The 27176-nt window shown below is 52.1% G+C and overlaps 3 protein-coding genes across 3 annotated transcripts; 1 reads left to right on the top strand and 2 right to left on the bottom strand.

The window, feature by feature from the left end:
- Positions 1-11426: 11426 nt before the first annotated feature.
- NCLIV_019370 (putative MIZ zinc finger protein) lies at positions 11427-16448 on the top strand (the record flags this gene model as incomplete). Its single annotated transcript, XM_003882131.1, has 8 exons — positions 11427-11525; positions 12059-12223; positions 12904-12916; positions 13472-13767; positions 14332-14436; positions 14866-14997; positions 15410-15737; positions 16255-16448. 8 exons carry the CDS (start codon positions 11427-11429, stop codon positions 16446-16448), a joined length of 1332 nt encoding a protein of 443 aa, XP_003882180.1.
- Positions 16449-17983: 1535 nt separating this feature from the next.
- On the bottom strand, positions 17984-19394 carry NCLIV_019360 (putative dynein light chain type 1; the record flags this gene model as incomplete). Its single annotated transcript, XM_003882130.1, has 3 exons — positions 17984-18092; positions 18264-18359; positions 19279-19394. The coding sequence occupies 3 exons, from the start codon at positions 19392-19394 to the stop codon at positions 17984-17986; spliced, it is 321 nt and encodes a 106-aa protein (XP_003882179.1).
- A 3660-nt stretch (positions 19395-23054) lies between these two features.
- NCLIV_019350 (putative cyclin domain containing protein) lies at positions 23055-24514 on the bottom strand (the record flags this gene model as incomplete). The annotated part of the gene is made up of 4 exons (XM_003882129.1): positions 23055-23078; positions 23439-23481; positions 23654-23718; positions 24071-24514. The coding sequence occupies 4 exons, from the start codon at positions 24512-24514 to the stop codon at positions 23055-23057; spliced, it is 576 nt and encodes a 191-aa protein (XP_003882178.1).
- Between the last annotated feature and the right edge of the window lie 2662 nt (positions 24515-27176).

Genomic DNA, 27176 nt, shown 5'->3' with positions numbered 1-27176 from the left:
TGGACCTAACAACCGGAACACGACTCCAACGATACGGCACGTGTGCGCATGCACCACAAGCAAAGCTACCACGCTACGGAGATGTTGGAATCGTCCCAAGACGACTCTATGAAACAAGATGACCCTAGCCCACTACACCTATGCCGACAGCACACCATCTGCCACACGTTACGGAAATCCTCGCCACCTCCGCGCATACACTCCCGGACATGTTGCCACCGGCTTCCCCCCTTGCTGCCCTCCGTGTGTTTGTTCAGCCGCTACAACTGCAATTGTCAGATGAAAGTTCCTCAGCGCTCTCGCAGCATCGTCCGCGACTCACCTCTCCACGGTCCTCGACACCTCTGCGGCAACGGGCTCTCACTCGAATAACGCATTCCGCATCAGATGCTCGCTTGCCCAAAATACCAACACCCTGCTGCATGTCTATCTAAACGGTCTCCACTACAGCCACAGCCAGTGGCCACGCTTCCGGGCACGGCTACGTCGCCTGGACGTCACTGGTCTACCCGTCTTTCGACCCGCTACGAACGGCTTACAGACTGATTGCGACACCCAACCCCCCACCGTGTCGGCTATGTGAACCGGCCTTGGCAACAGCTCCCGTCCAGGGTCTGGCCTCCAGCCAGCCGCGCAACTCAGCGGTCGGCACGATGCACACCTCTCAGCCTACTCGATGTAGACGTCCGGTCCCCAACGCGTATACAGCATCTCGCCAGTGACTACTTGAGATAATAGGATTTGTTGTTCGACACATCTTCACGCTGTGTGCCGTGCTGGCACGCCCTCGACACATTAATGTTCATTTGCACACAGCGTACAGCCATAGCTCAGACCCTACGGGTGTCTCGAGAGGGGCAACGAAGTAAAAGGAAAAATTCAGCGCGAAAGCGGTATACCCTCTTCCCAAAGCAAATAGGCCAGCGCACGCGTTACCCCCCGAAAGAACGACTCCCACTAGCATTCCCCGTACATGCTGATATCGCCCCGTTCCGCATCCGATATGATCACTACTACCCCTTATCCGTCGGACCATGACGATGAACGAATATCTCGTGTATCTCTTGGGCGGTTCCATCGCGCGCCTCACGCGAAACACATACCCACTCAAGCTGCAGCGAAGCGAAATATCGGAATGCATGCAAGATATAGTTTTTAGCTCCTGCACAAGATCCCTTCCAGTTTTATTTGACTCAGTTAATTAGCGTTAGGTGCGATCTTCTGTACCATCGCTGGTTTAGTATAAGCATAGCACTAATCCGGACACATGCACCTCGGAAGTTAATCGAACTAAGTGTACATATCTTCCACTTACATTTAAATGCTTCTACAGAGTACTATCGTACTGGGAGTGATAATGTCTGAAAATATAGAAATCGGACACTTTTAGCTGTCTTTCCTTCTCGCCGCTAGTATGACCTCAAAGTTAACGAATCACTAGCCTCTGGATTTAACACCAACAAGCTAGACCGAACCCCCAATATAGATTGGTACAAAGATGTCGAACGCTAGCAAATGCACAAGATGCTTCTGAGGTAACCAGCAGAATCGGCTTCATCATTCCTGCCGCCCGTCCGCCTGCCAAAACGCCTGTCCTTGCATCTTTCCAAATCTATACGCTGTCAGCGAGACAGCCTCCATACAAGCATCCGACACACCCGGATCAATGCCATCTACTCATGCACACACCGCTGGACTCCTTAATTCCATCTGGCATGCACGTGGCCATCCTTCTAATGCAAGGCATTTGCATGGCCTCTGTAGCCCCAAATTCGTGTCTACCTACGTTCTGAGCCTGAACATGGAAAGGACAATGGAGCGGTAGGGGTCACACTGTGAAACCATCCAGGTGCGTCTGAACTTATTTGCCGGTAGCCGCGCATTGCTGCCATGTGAATGTTGCCCCGTATCTCACGAGGCGTTTGTGCCGCTGGATGTTTCTCCGACGCACCGTATGAAGCATATAATCGATGCCCACACGCTCTCCGGTGGGAGACCATCAACACATGTGGCACATCCGCCGCTTCCCTTATCATAACATCCCGTCCCTCACAAAGTCCGTCGATGGGGTATACATAGGCGCCGTGCACCCGAAGGCCATACGTAGCCTTTCCTAACCCCCCGGCAATGCATTTATCCTCCATCAGCGACAGCCCCTTACATGCAACGCTATACCTGCTATGCCCCCCCCCAAACTGGATCCAGAATCACCTGCCTCCCTCCCCTCCCCACTCAATATCGCTCTCTTCCCGACGCTCCTGAATAACGCCCTCCCTGTACCACAACGTCTCCGAAACGCCGACACACTCGCCATCACCCGCCTACAGCCTGGGCAGCAAGGCCACCATTCGCCGCACGCCTCGACTCAAAAGGCGGGCGACCGGATGCCCCACGGCCCCTCACAAGATCGAGTAGAATGGGAGCCGCGTCATGTCTGATCCCGCATTATACACGTATCCGATATCCAACGTCCACACGCAGTACAGTCCTCCCAAGACCAACAAAACGCCTGCACGCCTGCGACACGCTTCGCCCCTCTTGATCAACCCAAGCATGGAGCGCGCCTGCCCTGTAGGCGACGAGAGTCAGTTCCAGGCTGATCGATCATATCAGCGCCTGCCCTTCTTCCCCAAATGCACCGGCGAAAACCTTGTTGTACTTGACGTTGCATCGTATCCACACACACAAATCGATCGGAATCAATATACGGTACGTCGCTGCCACCTGCAGACCAACACCAGCCTGCAGGCAGGCACTGCACGAATCTCGTTATGGGTGACGATGCGACGCAGAGTCACCCCTACGTTCTACTGTTCCGTTTTCGCAGGCATAGTGTGCACTGGGAAAACAAGAGCGGACGTCATTGGTGACGATGGAGGGAGCCGTAAATCTCGTTCAAGCATGCAGTCATGACGTTTCAAGGAATGTGGTGCCTGCTCTGCACATACCCATCCGAAGCGTATTTACTGCATTCTACACTCACACATGGTATGAGCGAAACCGCTGGAGCCTCTTTTCAAAATCTGTAAAACAGCACCGACCCCCTGATAGTGCGGCATCTTGTGATTTGGCTAGCATGTCTCCTGGCCAGTTCCAGCACCTGCCGCGGCTCTCATGCATACATCCTGCAGCTGGGACCACGCCAAGGGACTCCGCGCCCGGAGCTCATTTGCGACAGTCGATATGGGAGACAATTCCCTCCGTCCAACGGCTGTGGCGCAGACGGTTCCACGAGACTCAGACGCGGCGCGCGTCACGAACAGCCATCCTGACTGGCCTATCCCCGTCACCAAAGCCCTATTCGAAGCAGAACCCTCGTAAGGAGTGGCCAGATCGATTCGGTTGCCCTTTGTGGCTTCTACAGGTGCCCAAAGGTCGCCTGCAACTAGTCACAAAATCAGATACCGTGTGCGTGCCTCCAGAGGAACGCGGAGAACAGTTGATCTCCTGGGCCCAAATGACGACCAGTCTCAGTCATGCAGGGTAAACGGGGGGGGGAGGGATTGACAAGCAGTTCTACCAACGGAAAGCGTTGTTCTATGCCACAGTAATGTGCGCTTCGGGGTGTTTTCAGACAGGCGTTATTGACCTGCGACGATCGTAGTTTGCCGCCTGCATCAAGTAGCCGATTCGACGCCTTTCAAAAAAGGTATGACACTTCGTGGACAGCGAGGGAAACGTAATTTTGAGGGGAAATGCTTCCGTGAAACACCACACTGCGCGAGAAGCCGCGCAATTGTGCGGTGTACAGCGAACTTGTGTTTCACTGGCGATAGAGTCGACTGAGAAACACAAGCCAGTGAGGTGGAACTCTAGATACTAGCTTATCTAGGAAGTGACTGCCCAATATATGCTGGGTGCGTTATGTCGACAAGTCCTCCTCGAGCTGTGGAGAGTTGGAGGCAGAGTCGTGCGCTGAATGAAGGACAGGCGCGGGCTACGGTATCTCATTGATGCTGGAGCCAAGCTTACACAGCTGCTGTCACCACTGCCACCTTCTGCAAGTCTCCGTTTGGTGTTTCCTTCAGTTTGGCCATCGGCGTTTTTCAGCAGCTGTTGCCGGCACTGGTGTAGCTTGACAGAAGCCAGCAATAGCCCCAGGACCGCTGTCAGCAAAACGCCCACCGTGACCGGAATCACCTTTTGGGTACGAGGTAAGGTCAGTGTTCTCCCCTCGGCGGGGATCCTTCTGTAGTGCAGCAGGCAAACACACACAGTTGCTGTTTATTCAGATATAGAGGGTGTCCGAATGGAGCACTACTGGAACTAATGAAAGGACTGTGTGCATACAAGCTGTAGAAAAGCAGGAACCTGGGAGAAGGGTGGTTTCTGGACGGGGACAATGACAGTAGGTTCGGCCATCAAAGGAACGATGCTCGCATGCGCGTGGCCAATCCCAACTAAAGGCCAGAGTCATGTTATCTCTGGTACTTAAGGAATCGCGTGATGGTCTCCCAATTCAGCGTCGTCTTGGCTCCGTGTCCATTGATGCGTTGACAAGAGTCCAGTTCACATCACAACGTGTCAACCCTACCTCCTCGGTCTCTTCGGAAGACGTCCAACTTGAATTCGTTGCTGTTTCCCTTCAGCTGATATGGCTGAACTTGAGACGGCGGATGCGGCATCGCTGCCATTGTCCCCGCTGGTCATAACTGGTACGAAATCCAAAACCCCTGTCGTCATCACCCGACTTCCATTACACCAAATGTGTGAAGGGTGCAGGGAAAATGTGAGAAAGACAACAGCGGCTGTCGAAGACGAATTCACCATCATGTGTTAGTTAGCTGAAAATACGACAAGACACGCAACAGCTAATTTGCGTTCCCGCTGTGCATGTCGCGGGAGATCCGCTAGGACGAATACAACGTGTGTGTTGTCGGAGTAAACAAACGTACTCATGACAATATGCGGGAATTTTGCATCTATTTTCGGTAATGTGGAAGTGTTCCCGTGTCGATAGCAACCATGAGAGAACACCAAACGAGAACTCGATACTGTGCCCCACTCTTCTCGCCGGCAGTCTGAGCACATTTTCGCCGGCAACCGTCCGGCCCACCCGTGCCGCGCAAGATACGTATTCTAGCAGGCTAGCATCGGAAACGCAGTAACACGACCACAGCGCGACCGCTGCATGGTGAATCATGCCTGAAACACCTCTCATCCAAGTCAGAAACACGATACTGTGAAAGGTTTTTCGATGCATCGACAGAGAAGAGCAAAATTCAGCCCCAGCAAGCGGGTCAGTCTTCGTGGGTGAGGTTCGAAGAGCGGGCTCCCAAAAAAGAATAGAAAACAACAAAGCTGGACAGCGACCTCCGCCCTTACTGTTCACATCGAACACGAAAGGTTTTGTTGAGGCGCAGCACATGGATTCTCAGAAAGGGGCTCGAAAGTGCAATTCAATTGTGCGGTAAGCCCAAACGGACGGCGACCTCCCACACATGAAACCTGTAAACGAGAAAGGTTGTCAGGCCTGAAAGCAGCTGCACCGCGCACCAAGACACGTAGATATTCAGCAACTTGACGAATGAGGCACCCAGTGCATCGGCTTGTAGCTCTGGATGTAGGGAAAATACATCGTTTTTTTTCAAATCTGGGACGCGATTGGGACTCTGAACGCAAAGGACGTCATTCTCAACAGATTCGCGGAAAGCCGCCCCCCGTCCCCCTCCCCCCCCTTCCTACAGTCGCCTACGCGAAACTACAAAAAAGGGTCTCAGCCGCCGGAAACGTTCTTTATGCAGGATCATCGTATAAAGTTGCCGCAGTGCTCATCTGTGTTCCGTTCCATCTGCCTTGAATCAAGTGGAAAGTCACCAACAGAATTGTGTCAAGGACTGAAAACGACCGGCTCTTTCTGGTTGCCGAAGTTGGGGTGGCCCAGTGGAGCTGCAGAGATTCAGTCTGATGATATACCACATTTTCTCTCAAAAGCAGGGTGGCTGTCACAGGGACCACTACTGAGGCAGTAATACAAGCGTCAGTGACCTGCCACTGGTGGCACAGTGTGAATATAAGTGGCAACAGTCGCTCTGACCCCCCTCTATGCTTCCCGTGCGCGGCCGTATACACGGCGACCTGAATGTACTATGCCAGAGTGTTCCACATCTGTGGACAGTGCTGACTGCTGTCTCCAAACGGCGAAGTTCTTCTTGGAGATACCGTGGCAGAATCTGTCCCGAATACGTCCGACAAGTTTCGGCGCTGCTATGGACAAGGGATACACCTATTATGAGTGATATCCGCGCCACCACACGAACCTCATTCAGGATTGCTGCAGTATGTTCTTTACCCCTCACCAACGATATGTGCTTTATCCCTCATCAACGATATCGATTTACCTCAGTTTTTCCGTTGATCTTCACCGGCTGTCAAAAGACACCCTCCACATGTGTCCGGCACACTAGAATTACTTCATCACTCAACAACCATCCTCCACACCCTGTAGACTGGGAGAGACTCGGCGGGAGACAAGCAAATTGCAAGAATGGTGCAGTACGGTGGGCACGATCTGTGACGCGGAACATCAGATTGTGAAATTGATGAAACAGCACCAACCAGGTTACCAAGTCAGTTGCAGGTGTAGGCGGATGATATAATGAGACCAACATGGGGACGCCGGTTCAGCGTTCACCCCTAATCGCCCAGGCGCCTGCAGGGTGACACGGCTGACGCAACCGCATTTTGCCTCTCACCTCATTTTTAGATCTTCCTGTTGTTTGTGTATGATGGTTCGACCTTAGCGTGTGACTGTTATCACACTCGAAACGAAATTTGTGTTCCCCTCTGCGACGCGTCGCTGTCACATGTCGGAGTTGTGTCAAGTGCTATCACGACCCACCCCAGCATGATGAATGATCAAATCTCATGGGGTCGATGATGGAAGCGGGTGCATTCATGTGACTTTTTCAGTGGTCTCACACTGGCATACCGCTAGGAAGAACGACTTTTTCCTGGTGAGAAACGTACCGCTAGTGCCAACTTTTTCCTTCACACTTGAGGGGGAATCAACACGACTTGTGCGCGCCTTGGATCACACGGGAGGGATAGTCCCGTAAAATGTTTGACGATTCCCTGCCGGGCTTCCTTGTACAGCGCTTTTACATCAGTTTGCTCGTAGACACTCAAAGCAATGCTAGCGTCGACCTCTAAGCACTAGCCACATGTTGATCATCTGAAACCGAACCCGTAAGAACCCAAAAACCGCAAGCAGCAGTCCGCGATACTGCTTTTCACCGGTGTGTTTGAGCGCATTTCACAGCTACGTTCCCAGCGCGGTGTCCTGTCAGAGGGTTCACTGTGTCTGATGTTTTCATGCGTTTTTCGTATCCATGCGGATCAAGGTGTCTTTTCCAGCAATGTAGTCACTGTTTGAGTGCATCGTTGAAGTTGATGAGAATCCCCCGCAGTAATCGACCATCATACACGAACAACCTGGTTAAACTGTCTCTTCTGACCCGTGCGCGCGGTGCATATGCTCGCGTCATCACGATTGCGGAAGGCCGATATCGCGGCATATCAAAGGGTGCCTTGCCTATCACGGCTTTGGCGAATCCCAAGATAGCACCGACAACGACGTGACTCAAACACATACCAGGATATATGAATCGACCATTACCAAATCCATTATCGTTAATATAAATAGACAGACCTAGGTATTCCGTACAGACTTTCCCTACGCCTGTCGAAGCACTGTCCTGACTCCCTACACGCGTGCCTGACAAGAGCATTCCTGCTCATTCTGCAACACGCTAGCGGCCCCTTCCCCTCAAATTGTCATTTTATTACAAGTTTAGTTCGCACACAAATAAGCCCACGTAATGACAACAGATGACCCTCCTCGCCGCTGTGCGTAGTGAGTCCGAGTTTCGATATGCGCACAGCGAGTCCATGTCGGACGAGCCTGCTCAACGTTGACTCACTGTTAAAGCGGTGCTCATACCCCTATCGTGTTGGAGTAACGCGGACAACTATTACGGAGTTCCACACGCCACCCGGCGCAAACTATTTGCGCGCGTCTTTCAGTCTTTCACCGACAGACAAGCAGAATTCCAGTGCAAGGAGGTGTCGCACGCATGAGCGTAGATAGAGTAGGGTTGTAAGGGACGAAAATTCCATGTGAACAAGCAGTGGCGCAGTTATTACTGAGGCTCCGCCAGTTAGCCAAGCCGTTTCCGCTAGTTTATTGTGCATCACTTGCCGTCGGGGTGACTTCCAACTAGCCGCTTTACAGGAGTTACCTGTGGCGCCGCACCAACTCAACAGACTTGATGTGTAAGCTGCTCAGTCTCTGAGGCACGTGGTGTACATCATATTGGTAACAAACGGTAGCTCCATCAAGCAAAGGGTAATTCGCAGGGAACACCCCTAGCAGCTTATTCTCCCGCGCGTCACACTCTGACTTTTTTGCGTTTTGGCTTCGTAAACGAACGGTAACTCAGCTGGAACGAACGTGGTGGCATTTTCGTAGATCCCTCCTCGTCTGGCGCCACGCGCACCGAGGCGCCGGCATCTTTGCGGCTGGCCCGCATTTACGTGGCAGCGGGGTAGGGGGGGGGGGTTGCTGCCTTCTGTGCACAGGGACCTGACCGCACTTTTGCTAACCAGCTTTTCCGTGACTCCGTACCGTAATCATTTGGTCATTTGTTCACACACTTAGTAGCTAGTGTTCCTTTTTGTTTTCTGGTTGAATGCGTCACAAAACGTAGGTGTTGTTTTTCTGTGTGCATGCCTTGGCTGCTGGCTGGTTGGTGGGCCATATCGATATTCCGTATGAACACATCGCACATTTTCGTCGTTTGCTTCGTTTTAGTTTTCTCCCTGCTGCCTTCATTTCATCGGTTTCTCCGTTTTAGTGAACGCTTCCATCCCTGCCGCTTTTCTTTTTCGCTTTGACATCATGACTGTGTAGTGCATACGCAACGTGCCGTCTTCATCGAAACCCGTTGTCGCTGGCGGGAACTGCGATCAGTGTCTTCCCGGAAACAGGTGAACATGTTAACGGTGCGCGGAGCCACCCACAGCTGTTCATGGTATTCGAATCTCGCGTTTCGAGAGTGTCTTCCACTTTGAGAGGGAAAATTGTACCGTCAAATTCATTCGCAGGTGCGCCAGTGCTCACGTTCATGTCCCCTTCTGTTGCAACAGCGACGTCGGTGGACCCCGACGAGACAGTCTAACTTTGCTGCCGGCGAAGCAGAGCACTGCTTTGTGACAGAGGATTAAGACAAACCTGAAGGGAATTTTCCTACTGAGCTGTGCACCCTTCCTACGGTGTGTTGACCACCGGATCGTGGAGTATCGCTGGCGGTCTGGAATTCCACAGACACGAATACTTCTGTCGCGTGCCCAGTTTCTCGAATTATACAATGGGTAACCGGATCTCAGACTGCAGCGATGGCAGTGAGAGCCACTTTTCTGAGGAGGAGCCTGAGGAGCTTTCGAGTTCTGTGTACGCGGCGAGCGAAAGTGCCCGTGATTCTTTCCTGGATCGTCAGGATGGAGACCCGGCAGGGGATATCTCGCGATTGTGGCCGTCCAGAACGGCTGTCGCTGACAAGCCTCGTGAACGGGGAGCGCAGAGTTCTGGTGCATATGACGGGGATGGCCACGAACATTCTAACTCCACTTCGCCTGGAGGAGACTGGAATTCTGCTGGCGTTTTCCCCGGTGTCAACGCCAGACCTTCAGGGAGGAAATGGAGGAGGGAGCTCGGTGTTGTTGGATCGCTCTCACCGTCCTCCCGAGGAAGGGAAAGATGTAGCAGCACTGCATCGTCTTCCCCTGGACCACTGGACCACACTGCAACAGCCGATGCCAACTCCGACCGCCCACGGTCACCGCGGAAGGCTCACGGGCTCCTCCCAGCGGAACGCGTCAGAACTCCAGAAAGGAGGCCTGCTGACAGTGCCTCTTTGCCACGCTGGGGCGGGAGATGTAGAGAGGCCGACTGGCGAGGTGATGATGACTCTGCTTTTTTCTCTCCGGTCTCTCGCCCCCCGGACCGAAGGCATCACGAGGCGCGGCTAGCGAGGGCTGTCCGTCCTCGAGTGGCACAGACTGCGGGGCGAGGTTCTGTTGACGCAGGAGCTTGTGACGAACGCCCCTCAAAGGAACCTATAAGTTCCGCTTTCAGTTCAACTGGAGAGAAGACAGAAAACGAAAGCCACTTTCCTGAGAAGCGGTCACGCGGAGCCCGCCAGCTCTCGAGCTATGATCAACGGCCTATTCTTGGGTGCCATGCTTCCAGCTGGCATGAAGCAGCGAACGTCCCTGATCCAGGCAGTCAGAGAGTCTATGCGGACGGGCATCCTGTGTCATCACTGCCAGGGGATCGAGGGAGGAAGAGGACACGCGACATGCGCCTCGAAGAAGAACGGGAACAGCACCTGGAGCGAGCGTTGCGGGATCCTGCAGAAAACATGAGAACAAGGGACGGTGAAGACAACGCGTGGAGGCAAGGTCCTCCGTTTCCTCGCCGGCAAAATGCAGCGTATTCATCGGTAAAACCCGACGGTTCATGCAGTTATCCGAGCCACTCTTTACCGTCGTCACAGATTTCTGCACGAGAGGAAGACAGTGGCGGAACTGGCATGTCGCTGCCAAGCTACTCCAAAGACGCGCCCACGACAGGACGATCCGTGCGAGAAGTCGCTGAAGAAAAGGCGTGGGCAAGTGACGAACAAACTGCGTGGATGTGCAGCTCGCCGTCCGATCGTTCCGGAGCTGTCAGTCGAATAGGGAGTTGTCAGACTCGAACTTACCCGTGTCTTTCACCCGAGAAGGGATCCATTTATTCCACCCGAAGAATGATAGGAAGGTCATTCGGACAGCGAGAGGGAGAGCTGGAGACGCCCTCGCCCGTCTCCTCTCTCCGACAGTCACCGCGGAAGCGAGAAACAGGGGACATCGAATACGCCAATGCCGCCTCCTCTCGTAATTACCAGAAACGTACAGGACAGGGTCACGACGATGCCGTTAGTTCGTCTGGGCCTATGACTGAGGGCCGGCGACGCGAGGAAGCGACGGAAGAAGGACGATCGTCTCATGACTGCCGCTCGAGAGGTCGGGACAAAGCAAGCTTTCCGAAGTCCTCTCTCTATGCCCATGTCCAACACAGAGTCCCCTCGCATAGGGTGCCGTCATCCACAGGACGAAGGACGACAACTTGCGACAGCAGTGGGACGAGGAAGGAAACCGATTTCTCGTCCTGTGTCACAAGTTCAGGTGATATGCCCGACGAATGCAGAGACAGGGCCCCGGTGGTGCGCGCTGACAGGCTGCAAGTAGAGGCCGACCACGCATCACTGCACGCTGAAAATGAACTGGAAACGACTGGACTTGAAGCCAGGAGCGGCCCCGGAGGGGGAAGCTGCCGACCTCTTGAGGAGTGGACGGAGAAACTGGAAGGAGCTCTTCAGAAGCTCATGACTCAACAGCGAATGACACGCCTCGCACAGAACACCTGGAAACTCCACGGCAAGGAAATCAGCCTTGCAGGAGGTAGTGCCTTCTGTCTGTGCGAGGTAAGTGACCGAAACTAGAGTCGTAACAGAGGAGGTGCTCAAGGACGTCGGAAGCTTCGAACACGTTGACATATAGGGTGGCAAGGGCGCTCACTGCGAGAAGTCTCCGGTCGGCATGAAACACAGATATCTGACTGATCCAGTTGGCTGCTGTGCGTTTCCGTGGTTGGAAAAGCCAACTCAAGGCACCGAATCTGACGGGAGGTCTCGTTACCTCCGGTTTTTCTAAACACATCTGTTTTATACGGTTTACGGAATTGGGTTGTGGAGGGTTTTCGCGTTTTACCGTCGTATTCTTTTCTGCTGAGCAGGGAGAGTACCCCTTCTTTGATTGCACGCCGCAAAAGCTGAAGTTGCTATTCTCTTTAAAGACTGTCCTTTCCAAACGTGGACAGGATCTTCCATAAGCTCAAATGGAATGTTTCCCCTCTGTGTTTTACGTATTGTAATCCCGGTGTTAAAATTCGCGGTGTTCGTTCTACTCGTGTCCTCTTTTCGATAGTCGCTTATTCATGTGCGTGAATCTCTTGCAGGAAGTGTTGTGCGTGAATCTCTTGCAGGAAGTGTTCGGGCGCAATCGAGAGACCCTCCCCGCTTTCTTCTCGCGTCGTGAGGCTGCCTGGGTTCTGCCGGCGGCCGAATTCGGAGACGAAAATGCGTGTTCGGGGAAAGATTGCGAGCGACTTAAAACATCTTCAGTAAGTCAGCGGCAAGCAGATGGGCAGTGGAGCTGTTCTCGCCCACATTTGTAACTCGTCTCAAGAAGGGGGATGTGAACAGCGCAGCGTTTGAGAAGGTCGGGAACGCATGGACTTGCCTGACTACTATTTTTCTCCACGAAGTGTGTCGGAGTTTCGCGACGGTTCCACGCATACCGTCTACACACGGTGCAAGACTATCTCCGCATGCTGTGGGATACCGCATCGTTATTCGTCGAGTTGGTGCATGCCTGTTGTTCGTTTGTGGTTAGTTCGGTGATCCCGTTGGCAAAGGAATGAAACAATCTGTCAAGAGTGGCTTATCTAAATTAGTTCCCTGACGTGCAGGTCCGTCCTGTGTTGCGTGTTTGTTCGTCCTGAATCTTGGGGAGTAGTTGGCGCCGACTACCGGTACATCGGAGCCTTTTCTCGCTTGGAAGCGGAGTGGCCAATGATGCTGTCTTATGCGGGGGAATACTCGTTGTCGACTTGCGCGTCGGGTAGATGCTTCCAGTGAGTTGGTTGTCTGGTCATTGAGTGTATGCGACAGTTTTCTTCCTGTTCTGTGGTCACATGCAGCTCCAGTGCATCCACTGTCGCGTACCTGTCCACGCACTCTGCGGCGCCGTAGCGTCAAAGTTTCCTCGCCGTCCTGAGAGGTTCTACTGCTGCCTTTGCAGGATCCTCCTGTTTGTAAGTGCTGTCGGCATATTTTCTTGCTTTCCCCGGATATGACTAGCTCCGATTCGGCGGACTGTCGTTGTCCTGTGTTCTGTTCTTCCTTTTTTCTTGTTCGGAGCGAGGCCACTGATTGGGGGTTCCCCGTCCTGGCAATGCGGCGGCGCGTGTGAAGAAGCGACTCCGAAAGCTCACAGACATCCATGTTCCTACATTCCCTGTTGTTCACTACCGAACTCAGTCCAGCTGGAAGTGTGTCGAAGCTTAGTGGACCAACACTGTGAATCTTCATGCGGTAAAAGTCAGTTTGCAACTGCGTACTCGCCGGGTTGTTCCATTCCGCTGGCTGGTCCCCAATCTCTCTGTAGACCAGCCGGAGACGAGGATCACCAGTCGGGCATTCAAAGGTCGAACGTTCTGGAGATTTCCATTTGCAGTGTTGGTCGCAAGCTTGTCTCGTGTTGTCCAAGGCTTTATGAACTTGCATTCTTGGCTGTCTCACATTTGCTTCGTAGGACCCGAGCAGTGAAGTTACGTGGTGCTCTTCTATCGCATCACTCGCATGTCCAGCTCATTATCTGTCCGAGGAAGATCCGGCGGGACCGCCTGCACTCATCCCGAGCCTCGCAGGCCGATGTGTCCTTCCGTTTAGTCACTCCCCGGTGCTGCAACGCGAGCTTGCCTCGAGTCCCTCTGCGGCTCTCGAGTTGAGATTCTTTCCCATGGATGATCCAACGTGTGGACGGCATCGTCCTTACATTCCTGACCGCCTTCAAATCTTCTTCAACCCCCGCGTTCGAGCGCTGACAGCCCCGGGAATGGACTCGACTCCCGTTTCGTTGAGGAAGCGAGGCGGCTGTCGGGAGGTAGACGGGAGAAGCGAGAGGGACGGATTCATCAGTTACCCCTTTTCAGGTGCGGAGGAATTAACAGCGACTGTCTCGTAACGTCCCTGCGCTTGCATATTGGACAGTGTAGAATCTCTGTAGAACGCAGAAGATAAGCATGCACGTTGCTCACCAGAAGGAATGTCGATGATCCTCTCCAGGACGCACACAGTTTTTTTCCCAAAGGTTCGACAACTTCAGTGGTATCAGGGAACACACCGGGATGCAGACTCAGGATTCCAGTGTGTTCTACGATATTATCTCATGATCCGGGATTTTTCTTGGACATGGAAGCTCTCTTGGCCCGTCCCTTTTTACTTCCCACCCGTTTTTGTTTCTGTTCCATGAGCAGCTGCATAAAGTCTGCCCGACTTCCCTTAATCTCTCTCCGTTTTGTGTGATGCAGAATCGACGCCAACAGGCCCAGGAAGAGGTGGACGTGCAACGCCCACGCTGAGGATGAGCCCTCGGAAAAGCAAAATAGGCCTAGATACGACTCGAACTTGTGTTTCAGGTTTCGACTGCTCCGTTCCCGATTTCCAGGCTCTCTACGACCCCGTTGTCCCTCACTTGCACCCAAAGCCTCCCCTGTATCTCTCCGATATCAAGCGACATGCCAGGCTAAAGAGTGGCATGAATTATGTTGTGGTGAGCTTTTCTTTTGGTTGTACCTGGGGACAGGATTCATCTAAGAGCACAGACGTGACGCAGACCAAGTGGCAGTCTGAGGATGGGTTCCATGCTTGCGACGCACTCAGATATGTGCGTCGTCCAATAAACTGTGGAGACGATTGTGCTACCGTAGTCCCCAGGGAAATCGAGGATCTGGGTTACAAGCGAAGTAGTTTTTTTAGCTGAGGATGCGACGGCGGTATCGGTGGAAGCTCTTTCGTTTGTAGCTCTTGATGAAAATTGATGTGAAGCGTGCTCTTCGATAAGGACTAGCTATCCACATGCCAAACTGTTTGCTCCATTTTAATCTTTCCACCAGTTTTCGAGATGCCTGTGCTTGGAAGACGGGGCCTGCCGTGAAGAAGCGAGATGCGCCGTCTTGTTTGCGGTGTCTGTCCTTCGCAGGCTCGTGGCCAGCATCGAGAAGGACGGCTTTTCCTCGTTCAATTGGTTTGCTCTCTGCCTGTCGAAGAAAGCCAATTGCTGGAGGCCATCGTACAACGCCGATCGCTACCTATTCCATACTGCACAGATTTTGTAAGTACAATGCGTGTCCCGGTTCTCGGAACTGACGCTGGTGTATCCTCGCTTGCAACTGACCTAGCGAACTTCGAGTCATAACACTGCGGCAGCGTTGCTCATGCCGTCGCTTCAGCTCTTTCACGGTGCTCATCAAGCAGTGGAAACGCGGAATGGCGTTCATACCGTTCTCCCGTCGCCCGAAAGCTTTCAAGAAGCTGAAGGACACATAAATAGGTTTTGCCTAACGTCTGAAGTTTTGCAGACCTGGATGTGTCAACTACGCGAGTGGAATTTCTATGAGCATGGGTGATGGAAAGCTGCCGTGTGAAGTCCTTCATCCGCATGCCATACCGGTGCAGAGATGTGGTGGAGAGTATGCAGTAATCAAGGACTGGAGGAGTGTTGGTCTCCGCATGCTATGGCTCAGCTGAAGTGGCTAGTCGCACAGAAAAGACAGCGGCGTGTCTCGACTTCATCCGATGAAGTGGAGATATTTGGCGACAGCCTAGGACCGAACCGACTCTCAGGCGAAGACAACCATAGCGTCCTGGAAAGCCCTCGGAGTCGCCGATCTTCTGTGAGTTTGGCGACGCTGAGAGGAACTCGAGGTTACTGTGTGAGAGACAACGTCCGGAATGAGGATCGCCGCGGTCAAGCGCTCAACGACAATGGCAACCTAAAAGAGACACCGTCAGGACGCGGTTTCTGGTCGGCCATCATCGAAAGACTTCCAGGATTCAGGCGGAAGAAAACAGGTAACGTACCCGTGCAGAATAAAGACATGGTGGTGTGGTTTACGGCAACGAGGTAAACGGTCTCCTCAACTAGGATCTTCTTGTTTCAATTCGTTTCATGCTTCCATCTACTCCTGGTTCAGCATGTCTCTCTCCACCTGTAGTCAGGCGCCGAATGGTAAGCGGTAGACTGTTGTTTCCGACCTCGCATGCGCTAGAGATTTTCTGCAGTTCCTGCTTAACCGGGCTTGTTGATTCGTGGCGTGCTATTCATGAGTCTGTCCTCTTGTGTTGTGTTTGCATGCGCCGGTACCAGAGGCCTCGCCGCAGGGCAGCACGACTGCAAGTGCGAGTCAATCGCCTCTTCCGCCTGTCCTGACTCTCTCCCTCTTTAGCGACGATATTGCTGGGCGGCTAAGGACTCCTGTTCGTTCGGTTCATTGTCGGCACCCCGAATGTTTCGATTTACAGTTTTATGTTCGAACCAACTACCTCCGTCACTGTGCAAAGTCGAGCTGGAAATGTCCTCTGTGCGAAGAGTACGCCTTTCCTCACGAGCTCTACGTGGACACCTTGGTCCAGGAGATTCTTCACATGACCGATTTCAGTCCTCCCAAGCGCAAAGCAAAGGTTGTATCCTTCCACTCTGCCGATCTTGAAAAATACGTCGTCGATGAGTGGTGCGATGAGGACGATTATGAAGATCTCGGTGTGGAACTCTCCGGCTGGTAGTTGCTTCCGTTGTTCGTATTTTCCTCAAACCACGCTGTGGATGCATGCCATAGGGGATGACAGCGAGCGTTAAATTCGCCTTCTCGACGCACAGGCGGCGCACCCGCGCAGGTGTCGTGCGACTGTGGAAGAAATACTGTCACACCGGGAATGCTCGAGAATTTTCTTCGTATAGAAAACGAAGCAGCTCAAGTGTCAATCGTTCTCGTGGCTCGTCAGTTGTTCGTGCCCATCCTGAGCTACCCTGGTGGTTGTGTAGAATACAACTCCCAGTACCGGTTTCGGAACCGTCACGCCATCAGGTGTTAGGTCTAAGAGGATTTTCTGTAGTGCTAATGCACTTCTCCGTTAGAAACGTGAGACGGTGCCAACGCTGGTTGAATGGCAGACCTAAACATTTGGTCGCTTCCTTTTTGTTATTTAACACATAGCTGCAGGAAGAAAGGTGCATAGTTCTCCCTGGAGCACACCAACCATGCTTGGGAGGTAAAGCATGCGTATGCCAAGGCTTCCGTATTCTACCTGGTGTGGGTGCTACCGCCTAACTTCAATCCGTGCGTTCGCTGTGTCCGAGAGAGACTTTGGATTGCGCACCTGTGCTACTTGCATTGTGGGCCTGCTGCGTCTTCACTTCGAAAGCCGGAGAAACAGCAGCCTCATGGCCATGCGAGAGTACGCTCGATGCATGTTTTATCGTATCCCGCAATCGAAAACGGAGTTCGGCGTTCTACATTCTGCTTTCATTCTGACGGCGGGAGCGAAAGGCTACTCAGAACAACGACATTTGGAATCCAGTGTGAACTGCCTCCTGGTGTACACCCACGCTGTATGAGCAGTGATGGAGGCCGTACTGACGGTACTTCCGCAGTGTTGGTCATTAGCCGAGTTGTGCTTTTAGCGAAGTGGGAGAGTGGCATAGAAGGAATGCCACAGTACACATGGAAAGAGAAACCTGTGTATAAGTCCTCCTGTGACATACCACTGTGGCAAACAGGGTATACTCGAGACAAAACGCCCGAAGGTGCTTCACTCCCACCAAGCATTAGGGCTTTTAGTTTGTGATGGTATATGCCTTAGCCATTTCGTCTTCGGTGTTCCGTTCCTGCTGATATTCTCGCTGGGTTTTCTCGATCCACACGCGGGGGAAAACGACTGACATTCCCCCTTATTCGGTGGCAGCGTCGCGCCGTGTTGTTGACCCGGCAGTTACCGTAAATATAGGAGAGGCAGGTTTAGAGACAGCGATGGAGTCCCTCGGATTATTTTGTAACGAGAGCACTTCCGTGTCCAGTCACTGCAGCCGTGCTCACATGAATGAACAGAGACGTGTCGCAGAGTTTGTAGGACGCATAGATGCCCCCAGAAAACCAGGGCTCTTGCTCTCGGCACAGCCAGGCCCTTCTCCCCAGGGGATGGGATAGCACGCAGAGACGTAGATACTCGAAATATCCGCTTCCGGCAGATGAGAATATTGGTGTTTTACAGATGAAAAATGAGAGGATTTCTGTCAGCTGCGACGCCGGAGATGGTCATTATCAATGTGCCTTGTAGATGAGGAAGGAAACATGGGCTAAGGAGAAATAGACGAACCGCCTTTTCTGGTGCACGACGTAGCTGCCAAAATTGTTTCCAACGGTCACGTGCCTAAACATCAAGCAGAACAGAGCACAGAAGTACGCACAAAGTAGGAAGAGGTCGAGTGACCGATTTCCTGATGCTCAGTCAACATAGGCATCAGGGGACGTGTATCGTTCTGGATGAAGCACGGCAAAGAAGCTACAAAGACTGAACGAACAAAGAAGTATCAAAGCTCACCAGAAAAGCCCCCACTTTGCGTCAAGTTCTTTTTTTAGCTTCTCTGCTATTTGAAGCGCATTTTTGTCTGGGTTGAACTCTTCCATGAGCTGTTTGCTGCAGAGGAATAGAAGAACCAGAAACATGCTGTCCTCGCCACAAGAATACCCGTATATTCTCATATGATTGGCAATTTCACTAGTGAGTGCAGTAGCAATGGTGACAGCCTCCGCAAGCTAGCGAGCTCGGATACCCCAGTTCACTAAGAGCACATGCGTTTCCGTCGAACTGCCACTCGCTAATGTAGACTCAAATGCCCGTGTGACACAGATAAACGAAATACGTTTTTACGCATATGAGCCTCTTTAGACTCTGGTAAAGGGCGCGGCTGACAGCTCTCTCTCTCTCTGTCTCTCTGTCTCTCTCTGATCGTTGAGCCCGGTGCTAATGCCTAAGATGATGGGGACTTTCTAGCAGACCATGATATATGAGATTACTCCTAGCGTACACTAAGGAATTCTGCCGAGTGCATCGACTAATAAAGACTGCAGTAAGGCCTTTTGTGGGGGAAAACAGTAGGAAATCGTGATTACTTTTCTGCCGTCCATTGTGTACAGCAACGCGCGCAAGCACTATAACTCATGACCGAGTGTGTGACTCGCCGCTATGGGACGCAGAAAAAGAACCATAGCAATTGCTTTTAACGCACGAGAGGGCAGGAGGTATCCATGATAGGTGGCATTTTTCGCACGTGGTTTGCCGACTACATTCACCTCGAGAAATAGTGAAGAGGGGAAAGATCTGCAAGACATTGATGGTGGCATCGTGGCTATCGGAGGCCCAACAGCAGGAAAACCACCATACCAGTTTGGTGATCAGCACGAAATAATGCATAATATGTCTTGTAATTGTTTGTTATTTCTTGCTGGTTTTCAACCACAAGCTTGCGACGTTCTTCGTTGTGGACATGCGAAAGCGTGTTCGTTTTTTTTTGGAAGGGTTTGTGGTGTATACAAGTCCAAAGAACCAGCCTTACCAGCGCACTACTGTGTAGTCGACAATATAATCAGGCATATCAACAGGCCACAAAATCTTTGCACCCTTCCAGTTTATGAATTCTTCTTGAGAAGAACCTTGGTCCCCAGATCCCATCATCCTGAGAGCAATAGGATGCACGAAATGTAAATTAAAGCTCCAAAAGCGGTCTTGTCCGCAAAATCCCTTCGCAAAAGTTTAGAACTGAAGCCAATTACTGGCGATCGCATCCTGCGCCGATCTAAAATCGTGATGTCTTTTTGTTACGTCTCAACTTCGTTTCACCGCAATATCGTCACCCAAGAGATGAACTCAGCTCGAAACATAGTGTATTGCGGACCTGCTCAATTCCGGAGCACTTTAGTCAAAAACCATGACCCGGCAACGCCCCATGAACTGCAAATCATGCAACACCAGGCACAATGGAGTACTAGAATAGTCGCAGCAAACACAGCACACAAGGGAAGTGACAGACCACGCTGCGCGGAACTGCCCTCACGAAAGCTAATAGCATGCGTCTACTGTGCATGCGAAATGGATCGTGTTGTGCAACAGTGCCGAGGCCCCCCTATCGTCTGACTCTCGCAGAAAACAGATGCACACAACTTCGCCAGTTTACTGTGCGAGAAACCACGCGACTCGCCATCAAATTGCCTGGCCCCCCTTGGAAAAAGCTGAGGCTCCCAAAGTAGCGCAGTTGGGTGTTCCTCTGGAGAAGGCGATTTTGCGGAAAGGACATGCATCACACTACAAGAACCCACAACCGCATTTTCACATGGCTTTCAATTATTGTGAAGCTTTGTTTACACAGGTGCGCCTGGCGGTGGAGCATTGGGAATTGCGCTCTACCTCGCGAGCTGCAAACCGAATCAGTTTTGATTTATACAACAATCGGTCTTTCATTATCCAAAGTTAAGAAGCAGTTAAACTAATGATGTTTAATCCCGTGCCTCATATTTGTTTTATTATAATAGTTTTACATGGCTTCTCGCTGCACTCGAATGGCTCTGGCAACCTTGCAAGTTTCAGGATTTTTAGCCACTAGTAGTTTGAACTGGTAGTTAAGGAAGTACTTCCCCCCAGCTGGTTCTTCCGGAGTCCATTTAGAAACACGAGCCCGCTAAACCAAGGTGGTCCATCTCGTTCTCAGGGCCAAACTAGTTGTGCAACTTCTGCTATTTAGAGGGAAAGTCAGCAGACGCCTACCGCCGTTGACTACCATTCTCTACCTAGAACACAGCGTTGGCTGTACCGACTCATACATGATCACTGGCAAAGTATCGCCTCGTTTACAGGGTACATTACAAATGGTAAGGCGGTTCTAATGGCGGGACCCGCTCCGTGCACTTCTCGACTCGGGCCATTGCACAGTTCTCTACAACTGCTGGCTTTCGGGTTGTGATTAGTGGTGCTACAGAGTGCGTTCAACTAGGAAAGTTACAAGGCGACAGGGAGTCTTTGCTGTGCGACTTTAGCGCACCACCGATACAGGAGTCACCCAAACGTTTTGGATCGCACAGAATACGAAAGGTGGAAGAGAATGATCTACGCCAGTCGTGGGCAGAAATCACAACACATTACATATGTGGAAGTCGGTTTCGGCTTGGGATTTGCAAAGTGTAGGGCAAGGACTGCTTTGTCTCTCTCGCCTCCCAAATTCGCTCGCACTACCTGCTGGGACCACACACTACCACCTTTATTTCTGCCGCTGCAGAAAAGGGTGCAGTACGAGGTATCTGGGACTCAAATTCACATTCGCCTCCCATGATTTCATCTTCGATAGGACTTGCCATTGGTAGACAGTCCGCACGATGCAGTTGAAGATGCGGACCGGTTTACTCCGCGTTTTTTGACCTGATGCTCCGTACAACGGAACTGTCTATAAAGCTCCACGAATACCGAGCTTCTTGCCTGTCTCGCGACATGAAAAAGAGGCCAAACAAAAGAAGGCAAGACATTTTTTGCGATCGATAAACATATATGCCTGGTGTTGCCGGTAGCTTTACAATGAAGCGTATCATCGCGGCGTAGTCAGCTTACGGAGTCTTCTGTGCTGACAAGCTCTGAGCACCAGTGCCAATGGTCCAAGTGACAGTCATGCCTACCCACTGGGAGAGGCGGAGTTGCTCTTACTTCTTCGAATCTAGAGCTGGGACACGACTGCTCCACGCAGCAGGACTTTGCCTACTTCCAGGTGACGACGACAACGACGAACCTCTTCGCCGGCCGTCAGCTGAACAAAAAAGACGACCAACAACGGGTGCAATGCAATACCTTTAGTGCCTCACTCGTGACAGGCTTCAGGCTGTGTGGATTCCCAGGGTTGGCGGCCTTCCTCAGCGTGTGAGGTGCGGATCCTGCTTTTTCGGGAGTATTGTCTTTGTCGAGGTTGATGCAGTATAGTAGTTTAGACGGATGAACAGCTTAAATCGTAATTCGTGTTTGATCCGATCTCCGTCTTAACTACTTTCGGACCAGCGGCACCGCGGACATGCTCTTCTAAAGTGACTGCCTTTGATGGTTGTGCAGTTCGCCGCTTTTTGTAATTCTAAACCTTTGTTTTTCTTGGCAGGTGCTCTGATAAATGATTCATACCTATCGTCATATTCAGTGTGATGCAGGGGACGGCAAGAGGTTCACGGGAGGATGGCGTCTGGCGCCTGCTTGACAAGGCTTCAGCTGGCAGTGTTAGTTGTTCGCTCTTCGATCGCTGGAGAGACTTGACTTCCTTACTGGATGTGTGGCTTCTTCTCGCGGGTCGCTGTACCCGAGTGACCGTGTTGACAGACTGACAACTGGGCCTTCTCACACCGGAATGCGCAGGTTGTAGCCAATGATCGCCTGATCCGTGACTACCCTCGTGAGGACATCCGTGTTGCTGGCTTCTTGATCCGGTGTGCGTTGACTGCTCGCCCCACACCGCCGTCAGAGAACAGCTGTGAGGACGTTCTGTTGCTCCACTTGGAACGCAGGTTGCGCCTCCATAACACTGATCTAGGGTATACTTCCCACGGAAACCCGAAACTAAACTGCTTTTTTCTGTGTTTGGACGACACGATTGAAAGCGAGGAGAAGCGTCCGCAGAGAGCAGTGGCACCGAGTTAAATTCAACGAACTCGAGGGCTGTCGAGCTGCCGGCTTGCACGTCGGCTGGAGCACTCCGGAAATGAAGTGATGGCGTATGTGTGTTCCTTCCAGCTGAAGCGTTTCTTCCACTGGGGGATGGCACCCATCGGAGTGCTAGCTCAGCGGAAACCTGAGCTTGTTGGGGGCGTTTTCTACGTTCTGCAGTCCGTCTCCTTTCGTTATGCGCTTCGTCTGACAATCTTGTACATGGAGAACCTCCACGCCATTTGCACGTCTGGCCTCTCAAGAACATACTCTTGAAGTGATCGCACAGAAAAAGTGGAGGAGGCGGGACTGGGCGGGGGTTTGTCTTCAGGAGCAGCGAGACGTCGCGATGAGAAATCCTGTGACAAGTCTGCAAATTCGGACGGAAAACTACGCTAGATGTTTGGAGCGCGGTGCGTTGGCGGACAACCACACGATGCAAGATGTTTAGCGTGCATCCGTGTAATGTACTCCGAGTCACCCGACAAACGGTGTCCGTATCTATTAGGAAGGCTTCTTATGTTGTGATCCAGAGACACTCAAATTCTGAATGTGGCACCAGGTTCAGAGCACCCTCATTGTACCGCTCCTACAAGAACATAAAAACCCAAAATGTGAGAGTTTTCTGTTTAACGCTCACAAGAAGAAAGTCTTCCACAGAGACCTTCACGCGCCTGAGAAGGAAAAGTACTCAAACAAAGGAAATTCAAAACCAAGTTTTCACGAGTGACCCGCAGCACAAGGAGGTCATCCCATTCAAGAGAATATACTGGTGGGGAAGATGTGAAAGAGGGGATTCGTGGGAAGGCGGGATTGCGTGTCGCAGCGTTCTTCTGCATCGTGGTACATAACACATTTGAAGTAACATCTATCTCACTGCATTGATAGGGTCTAAAAACACGACACTGAATCCGCCAGTGGTAGTAAGACGTTCCTTTGACGAGCAACACGGCGCAAGTTGAAAGTCCCTGTGCAAGGCCCATGTAAACCTGTTCGTGGTTTACTCGTCATCGCCACTTTATTTCGATCATGGCACAATAGACTCGATACGTACAGCAAGCGGTGCTGTGAGTCTGTGGTGTGCTCGTAGATGCTTCGTGCCAACTGCTGGGAACGAACAGAGAACGGCCTCAAACTGCCGATGAAGTATTTCGCGAGCTTGAGGATCAGTTGATGATTCTCGTTTGCGATTCGCTCAGTGTTTCCGAGGCACACCCTCTTTGCGTCTTTCCACTGTCGCCAATGACCTTTCTTTAAAGAATTACCAGTCGATAATATGCAGGAAGGTGGCTTCGAGGGTAACAGCTTCATCGCGCTCGAGACCTCCAAGCTGCACCGTATGTAAAAGACGCTATGTTGGATATAGGGTTTCGGGTAGCCTGTCTTCACTGTGATCCTCAGCACCATACACCACTGTACGTTCTCGAGGTATTCTTCTGCGCGTGCCTTTGTGTATCACCGGTTTCCCGTCACGGATAGTGTCGCCATCCTTTCGTCGCAGGACAGTAATAACGCGCTAAATTCTACGCGAAACGCCCACAATGTTGCCATCCTGGATCTGCAAAGGTGCTCGGGTATATCATTTTATCATGCCGGGTAGTAGAACCCCTGGGCTTGCTCACAGACCGGGATAAAGACCACCAGCCTACCCACTTACCATCCTGCTTCCATAGGGTGCTTACCTTAGCCCAGTGTTTGAGGATTATGCCTCGATCATATTGTACTTTATTGGCTATGAGACATGCAGTTAGCAATACCCTGTGAGCGGTAAGAACGTTGAATTCAATACCGTCTTCTCTGGCAACAACGCGGTATGTCGTGGCCTTCCGAGCTGGTCTTGATGACATAGAACTGTTCGACTGTCGCGAACCTTCTGACGGTAGGGAGCAAGCGTCCTCCGCTGAAAGAGAGACTGCGACTCCATTAGGTCCCCCAAGTGGAGCTGGTTGCCGAGCATTCAGGAGCTTGTTGATGAAAATCACCGCTAACACAAAGTCAGAGGACTGCATGTGTGTGTACTTGACAATGCGGCCGAGGAAGTAGTCCCGCAGTGATATGGAAGGCGGATGAGATGAGTGGAAAGGAGAGGAAGAAGGGTCGTTTTTTTCGACGTCAGCGCCATACATGGAGATTTTGCTGCAGTCCTCTAACAAACTGATAATCTGTTCGCATGTCACTAGATCCTTTCCTCCCCACCAGAAATCGAAGCAGCCGTCCGCTTTTATAACCGGGTTCTCCGGCCCATTATCGAGCGGACTAGGCATTTTTTTTTCTTCTGTGGTGTGCTCCGCCTGAACTGGAGTGGACCTTGGTGACCTCTTGGTGGCGTGCTGGACATGCTCAGAGGAACCATCGTTCCCTCGTGGGTTCCCTAGACAGTCGCCACCCGCCACTCGCACGCTCATTGAGCCTGAATTCTCGCGACACTTGTTAGTTGTTTCTACTGGCTCCTTTAGCCCGTTCGGTTTGGTGCCAGGTGAGCTAATATCAGAGTCCGTGTCGGTTTCCCGTTCCTGTGCACCGTCTTCCGTTCCCGACATTTGTGCTGGCGCAGCGGCTGTGCTCACGCCGGCGAACTCAGTGCTCGCTCCAGATGTCGTTCCGTCGTCTACCGTCTCATTTGCAGCCAAAACAGCAGCGAACGCAGGCCGACGTGTAGGCCGAATTTTATGGCCTTCACTTGCAACGCATTCGAATGTTGGCTCAATCGTCGCCTGAATGTTGGTTGTTCCCTCTGGAGAAGGGGTACACCACACATCAGACCTCGCGTATGGTTCGGACACGGCCCCGTTATTCCCAGTCGAAAGATCGTACCCTAGCCAACAGCTCCCGTTTTGTATAGTGAAACTAGAGTCCTCTCCGCAAAATCCGGCCATCGAGCGGTGGTGGCCTGAATTTGAGAGACGGCAGGCCTCACTGACACCTTCACAGTCAACAGTTCCGGCCCTGCTCAACTTGCAGAGGATAGTGCCTTTGGTGACTTCTGGGCTTCGGCTCCCAACTCCGCCAAGACTGCAATATCGGCGGACGGATTCTGCGCGGGGCTCCGCTTTGGAAGCTGCGCAGCATCGGGACCTTTTGCATTTGGTACTGACGCTTGCCGGCGCTTCCGGGGGTTGACCTCGGGGAGAGCTCACTTCAGATGCACAGTAATTTGCCGACACTGTGTCGCCGACGGGACGGGGAGCGGTGTCGACCGGTGTTGCTGTCGAACTGGGGGCAGCTTGTGTGAGGCCGGCTTTCCAGATCGCTGGTCCAGGGCGAACTCGCTGACGGTAGTCCGTTATCGTACAGGATGTCCTGGACCCTACTGAACAGTGATTGGTCACCTGTCGGTTCTTTGGACTCTCTCGGCAAACGAAGGGCCTGGCTTCTGTTCCGCAAGTCAAGCTTTTTTGGCAAGCCAAAGTCATGAGCAGTAAGCGGGGACTTGGATGAAGAGGTTGGTATTCGTGGGTTTTTTCTGAGGAACTCACTGTCATTACCGGCAGTCCACCACCACACGTTCGACCACAACGAGTGTCCGTTCCTCTTAATTTGGCGAACGGCTCTCTTTGATAGCGCCTGGTGTCACTTAATGACGGGCATCCCGGCATTTCCCTAGTAGAGGCTAGATTATTTGCAACGGCCAAGTGTGCGCAGAGAAGATGCGGCTCACGTTGTCGGCTGTAATGTAACTGCTCATGCTCAAGTAGACGACGCAGGCCTCCAACTTCTTCGATCGACTTCTTCTGACCGTATAAAGAACGACGACGGCGAGGTACTTGTTGGGGCCAGTGCTGGGGCTGAGGGATTTCCTGATAGCTTGACAGTTGAGACGACCCTTGACACGCTTGCTGACTGCTAAGGACAGAACCGTAAGCCGCATCATTTTGACGGCTCTTCCTTGGAGCGGTAGCACCTTTCATCATGGCTCGCCAATTAAGTTCTCCGTTACGGACACAAAAGTTGCTCGGGCAGAACCTAGCATTCTTTTCAGATACAAACGCCTCTTGCTAGGGACGCTCGGATAATGGAATAGTGAACACGCGTGTTGTTTGTTGCTTTTCGCACGTGTGCATACGACTGAGTGTGAAGAACCACCCCCGAGTGGGAATGCCAAGAGATGGTACTGAAGGTTCCACAGACAAAATCGTTTAGCGCGTGATGGGAGTATCACTTCGTGATGATGGGTCACACATGAGGCTTCAAGAGAAGAATGCAAGAAGATTGATGAGGCGCCGGGGAAGCCGGGCGTCTCACAAGCTAGCGCCGGTAGCCAGCACGTCGACTCTCAGCTACCTGCCCATTGGAGGATATAAACAGGGATAGATAGCCTCAGTACATTCCTTGTAACATTGCGGGAGGGGGGTTGTGGAACTCGACTGAAGTGCAGTTGAGGGCTATTCCCCTTTTCGGCAAAAGGTGGAGACAAATGGAGACAGCTACTAGCCCCACGTGCCGTTTTCACAGAAGGGACTCGGACTTTCTATTGACCCCACAGCAGTTGTAGTTGCAAGGATGCCACGTACGACAGAAACGCGCAAGAGTTAAAATACTAGAGAAATGTTTTTAATAGAAAACACACAACACAACTCGACAATGCTTATGCACCCTTGACGTGGTGCCCTGTCTCCTGTGTCGCAGGAAAAACGCGTCAGTCGGCATCATTAGTAGTCGATGAGTAGCTGTCGAGTCCGAAGATGGCCTTGTTTCTGCTGCAAAATTGCAAGAGGGATCCGGTGTCACTGCACCTATCCGATGTACCTACCCCCTGGGCTTACGGTCGTGTTGGACCGGACTGAAAAG

Source organism: Neospora caninum, chromosome VI, assembly GCF_000208865.1.
Source record: "Neospora caninum Liverpool complete genome, chromosome VI".
Lineage (NCBI taxonomy): Eukaryota > Apicomplexa > Conoidasida > Eucoccidiorida > Sarcocystidae > Neospora > Neospora caninum.
Note: the sequence above shows the minus strand (reverse complement) of the source record. Positions and strands in the feature narration are given on the sequence as shown.